The following is a 4,281-nucleotide window of genomic DNA, read 5'->3' on the forward strand; positions in this document are numbered from 1 at the left end:
TAATATAAATAGTTATATATTATATATATATATATATATATATATATATATATACATATGTGTGTGTATGCGTGCGTTTGTGTGCTCGCGTGTGTGTGCGCGTGTGTCTGCGCGTGTGTTTGTAGGTATAATACAATACACAAGTGTCTCGAGTCTTACATCAACGATGATGTAACGTAGTATGCAAAGTCTTAGGATAGTTAGAGTTTACCTCCACGTTATGTATCGTAAAAATGGTATATGTATACACTGATGGCTCAACGTATACCAATCTCCTTGCTTACTTGACAACTCAGAATTGGGTGAAACATCAGCGATACTGACGGCAACAAACATGGTAGTGTTGTGACGATCAATCAAAAATTCTGGTAGGAATATATTCAGCTCTCCCATCTTAATTTCTTCCTGCAGTTTCGCATAGACGGCAGCGTTATCGATCTCCAGTTTGGCACTGGGGTTCGCTTCTGAAAAATATTAAAGAGTACAAAATAAGTTTGGCTTAAATAATACTGAAAAATATCACTGTCGTGAATCGATGACATTCTACTTATAGAATCTAATATATCGCATAGAAACATCTTTAGGGCAGCAAAATCAACAAAATAGAGTTCAAAATTAATTTTGAATTGTTATATTTATATATTGCATACGTTTTACTTCCATTTTCATTAATTCGCATATATATTATGATTGCTAACAAGAACGTGGTTTTTGGCCACGACTTCTCAAGAAGGAAGAGGAGGAGGAGGAGACGAAGGAGGAGGAGGAGGGAGGAAGATGAGAAAGGACGTTGAATTATTCGTTACTGCCTCGGATATCGAAAACACATGCGCGTACTTGTGTACAGGGTGCATTTCTCGTCGAGATCCTGTGACGCGCTGGACTCCGGTGTCGCGGCGGTGGCAAAGTAACAGTCGACGGTCGTTGACGAAGACGTCGTTGTGCAGGCAGCCGTTGCGACGCAGTCGCCTGCCACTGCTAGACACTGCTGGGCACACAATTTTGCGCTGGCCAGGCCGTGTTCCNTCAACTGTTAATTTGAACGATAACTAAGAGTGATTTTACGAAAATCTTGAAAAACAGGTACTGCGTAACTGCGTTAAACTAAACTCGGCAGTTCTTTTCCAATGAAGTGTTCATCACCATTGTTTCAACATCCAATAAAGGGATGACAATCCAAACAACAACATTGCCATCTGCTTATCATTAGAGAGCGTTATCACTTAAAATACCTCTATTGATGTACTGATACGGTATGAATACCATGATTGAAATATGTCTGTCGATCTACAGGTATGGTATGATTTCGATTCAAAGATGGCTCGATACGACTTCTCCATTAGCATGCAACTGATGCCAGATCTATACTATCCTGCAGCCCAATACACGGAAGTACACGACTTCAACACAGGTACGTCGTGCGAAAAGCGTGTGTCTGCGCGTGTGTTTGTAGGTATGTACAATACACAAGTGTCTAGAAGTTCTTAATCAACGATGATGTAACGTAGTATTGCAAAGTGCTTAGGATAAGTTAGAGTTTAACCTCCACGTTATGTATCGCAAAAATGGTATATGTTATAGCACCTGATGGCTCAACGCTATATCAATCTGCCATTGCTACCCGACAACTCAAGAATTGGGTGACAACATCAGCGATACTGACGGCAACGAACAATGGTAGTGTTGTGACGCTCAATCAAAAATTCTGGTAGGAATATATTCAGCCTCTCCCATCTAATTGCTTCTGCAGTTTGGGCAATAGACGGCAGCGTTATCGATCTCCAGTTTTTGGCGCAGCTGGGTTCGGCTTCTCGAAAAATATTAAACGAGTACAAAAAAGTTTGGCGTGAAATAAGCACTGACAATGTCGTGTCGTGAATCGATGACATTCTACTTATAGAATCTACTCTATCGCATAGAAACCTCTCTAGGGCAGCAAAATCAACAAAATAGAGTCAAAATAAATTTTGAACTGTTATATTTATTATTGCATGACCAGTTTTTTAGCATCTATTTTCATGAAATTCGCATATATATTATGATTGGCTAAGCAAGACACGTGGTTTTTGGCCCACGACTTCTCAAGATAGGAAGAGAGGAGGGAGAAAAACGGAGGACGGAGGAGGAGGAGACGAAGGCAGGCAGGAGGAGGGAGAAGATGTAGAAAGGGGACGTTTAAATATCGTTTTACTTCCTCGGAATATCGAAAACCACATGGCGCGTACTTGTGTACAGGGTGCATTTCTCGTCGAGATCCCTGTACGCGCGCTGGACCTCCCGGTGTCCGCGGCGGTGGCCTAGTAACAGTGGCGACGGTCGTTGACAAAGACGTGCGTTGTGTCAGGCATGCGCGTTGGCGACGCCAGTCCGCACTGCTCACTGCTAGACACTGCTGGGCAACACAACTTTTTGCGCATGGCCACGGCCGTGTTCCAACGTTCCTAACGGCCGCCGTCGAGCGTGGTTGGACGCAGGTGTAATCGTGGTAGGTACGCTAACGAGAATACTCGATGCAATTCTATGACCAAAGAATTATTAAAAGCATCCATCACGCGCTGTGTGTGTGACGCGCGCGCGCGGCGGCAGCGTGTGTGTGTGTGTGTGTGTGTGTGTGTGTGCGTGTGTGTGTGTGTGTGTTGTGTGTGTGTCGTTGTGTGTGTGTGTGGTGTAAGTGTGTGTGTGTGTGCATGCGTGTGTGTGTGTGCGTGTGTGTGCATGCGGTGTGTGTGTGTGTGTAGTGTGTGTGGTGTTGTGTGTGTGTGTGCTGTGTGTGTGTGCTGTGTTGTGTGCAGGGTCCCGATCTAAGGTTTTAAACTCAAGGGGGGGTTTACGCTAGGTGATTTGGCTTACACCACCCCCGGTGGCCGAAGGCATACGCCTTGCTAGGGGGGGGTCGCGGGGGCAGCCGCAAGGGGGGGGGGCGTAGATCCGCCACTTGTGTGTGTGTGTATGCGTGTGTGCATGCGTGTGTGTGTGTATGTGTGTGTGTGTGTGTGTGTGTGTGTGTGTGTGTGTGTGTGTGTGTGTGTGTGTGTGTGTGTGTGTGTGTGTGTGTACATGCGTGTGTGCATGCGTGTGTGTGTACGTGTGTGTGTGTGTGTGTGTGTGTGCGCGCGCGTGCGCGCGCGTGTGTGTGTGCGTGCGTTTGTCTCCCTCGCTCTCACTGTGCGTGTGTGTATGAGTGTGTGTGTGGGGGGACGACCAGGTGCCCCTTTTCACTTCTTTTCAGCACAAGAAAGACAGCATGACGGGACATGAATGGACCCAACAAAGCGTATCGAAAACATTTTAATTAGCTAAGCTACCTTCGGCACATATTTTAACACAATCAGGTAATCAGTAAATATCGAGTCGCAGTTTGGGCGGGCAGGGCTAATGAAAATGACATTATTTTAGTTGACCTTAATTTACACACCTACCGCGACTCGACGGTCTATTAATGAATGTTACAGTTGTGAACACCCTGCACTTCGTTTGTAGTCAACCTGGAGCAAAATGTGGGAATTAAAATACATTTTGCAGTGACATCACGCAGAAATTAAGGTAAATTCATATGTTGCTGTTGCATTAGAGCGACCGACTAGCCCTTAAACTCACTTACCACACAACCATTCTTCCGACATTCAATACGATTTTACGTTGATAACGACATCCATTTTACCAACCCCCCATTGTGATGACTGATAAACCGTTTAATAATAACCATGCACAGTTACTCAACCTTCGTCCTATTCAATCGTTATACCGACTTCCGACCGCGTGTTTAAACATCTTAGATATTATTTCGATACACGTAATTACATTGATTAGTAAACGCAACGAAAGCGATATTTACTTGTACGTGAGCAACTCTGAGTGGCGAGATTTCTGCAATTTCCGCTAATGTATATGTAGTGACGATGCCGAATGAAGTCTTTCTGTCGGCAACAACCGATGGGACTCCGTCTATAACTAACAAACGAGGAAGAAGAAGAAGGTTACTGAACGAGCAAAACGTAAAACAGAAGAAGAAGAGAAGAAGAAGCAGAAGAAGAGGAAGACGAAGACGAAGAAGAAAGACAGAAGAGACAGAAGAAGTAGAAGAAGAAGAAGAAGAAAGAGAAAAAGAAGACAAAAGAAGAAGAAGAAGAGGAGAAGAAGAAGAAGACAGGAAAAAAGGAGAAGAAGAAGATGACAATGAAGAAGAAGAAGAATAAAAAGAAGAAGGAGAAGAAGAAGAAGAAAGACAAAGTGGTATAAGGAGAAGGAGGAGGAGGAGGAGGAGGAGGAGGACGAGGAGGG

General features: G+C 44.3%; 1 protein-coding gene and 1 long non-coding RNA gene across 2 annotated transcripts; both read right to left on the reverse strand.

The window, feature by feature from the left end:
• Nucleotides 1-284: 284 nt before the first annotated feature.
• Nucleotides 285-1,146, reverse strand: LOC106819509 (the record flags this gene model as incomplete). Its single annotated transcript, XM_014824133.1, has 3 exons — nucleotides 1,111-1,146; nucleotides 838-1,030; nucleotides 285-464 (listed from the first exon to the last, which is right to left on the reverse strand). Coding segments are annotated over exons 1-3 (409 nt in total), but the record flags the coding sequence as incomplete, so codon positions are not given.
• A 1,308-nt stretch (nucleotides 1,147-2,454) lies between these two features.
• On the reverse strand, nucleotides 2,455-3,946 carry LOC106819511. The gene is made up of 3 exons (XR_001395441.1): nucleotides 3,836-3,946; nucleotides 3,420-3,485; nucleotides 2,455-2,494 (listed from the first exon to the last, which is right to left on the reverse strand). It is a non-coding gene; the product is annotated as an uncharacterized LOC106819511 (long non-coding RNA).
• Nucleotides 3,947-4,281: the final 335 nt, after the last annotated feature.

The sequence above is a fragment of the Priapulus caudatus genome, unplaced genomic scaffold (assembly GCF_000485595.1).
Source record: "Priapulus caudatus unplaced genomic scaffold, Priapulus_caudatus-5.0.1 Scaffold3586, whole genome shotgun sequence".
In the NCBI taxonomy this organism is placed as follows: Eukaryota; Metazoa; Priapulida; class Priapulimorpha; order Priapulimorphida; family Priapulidae; genus Priapulus; species Priapulus caudatus.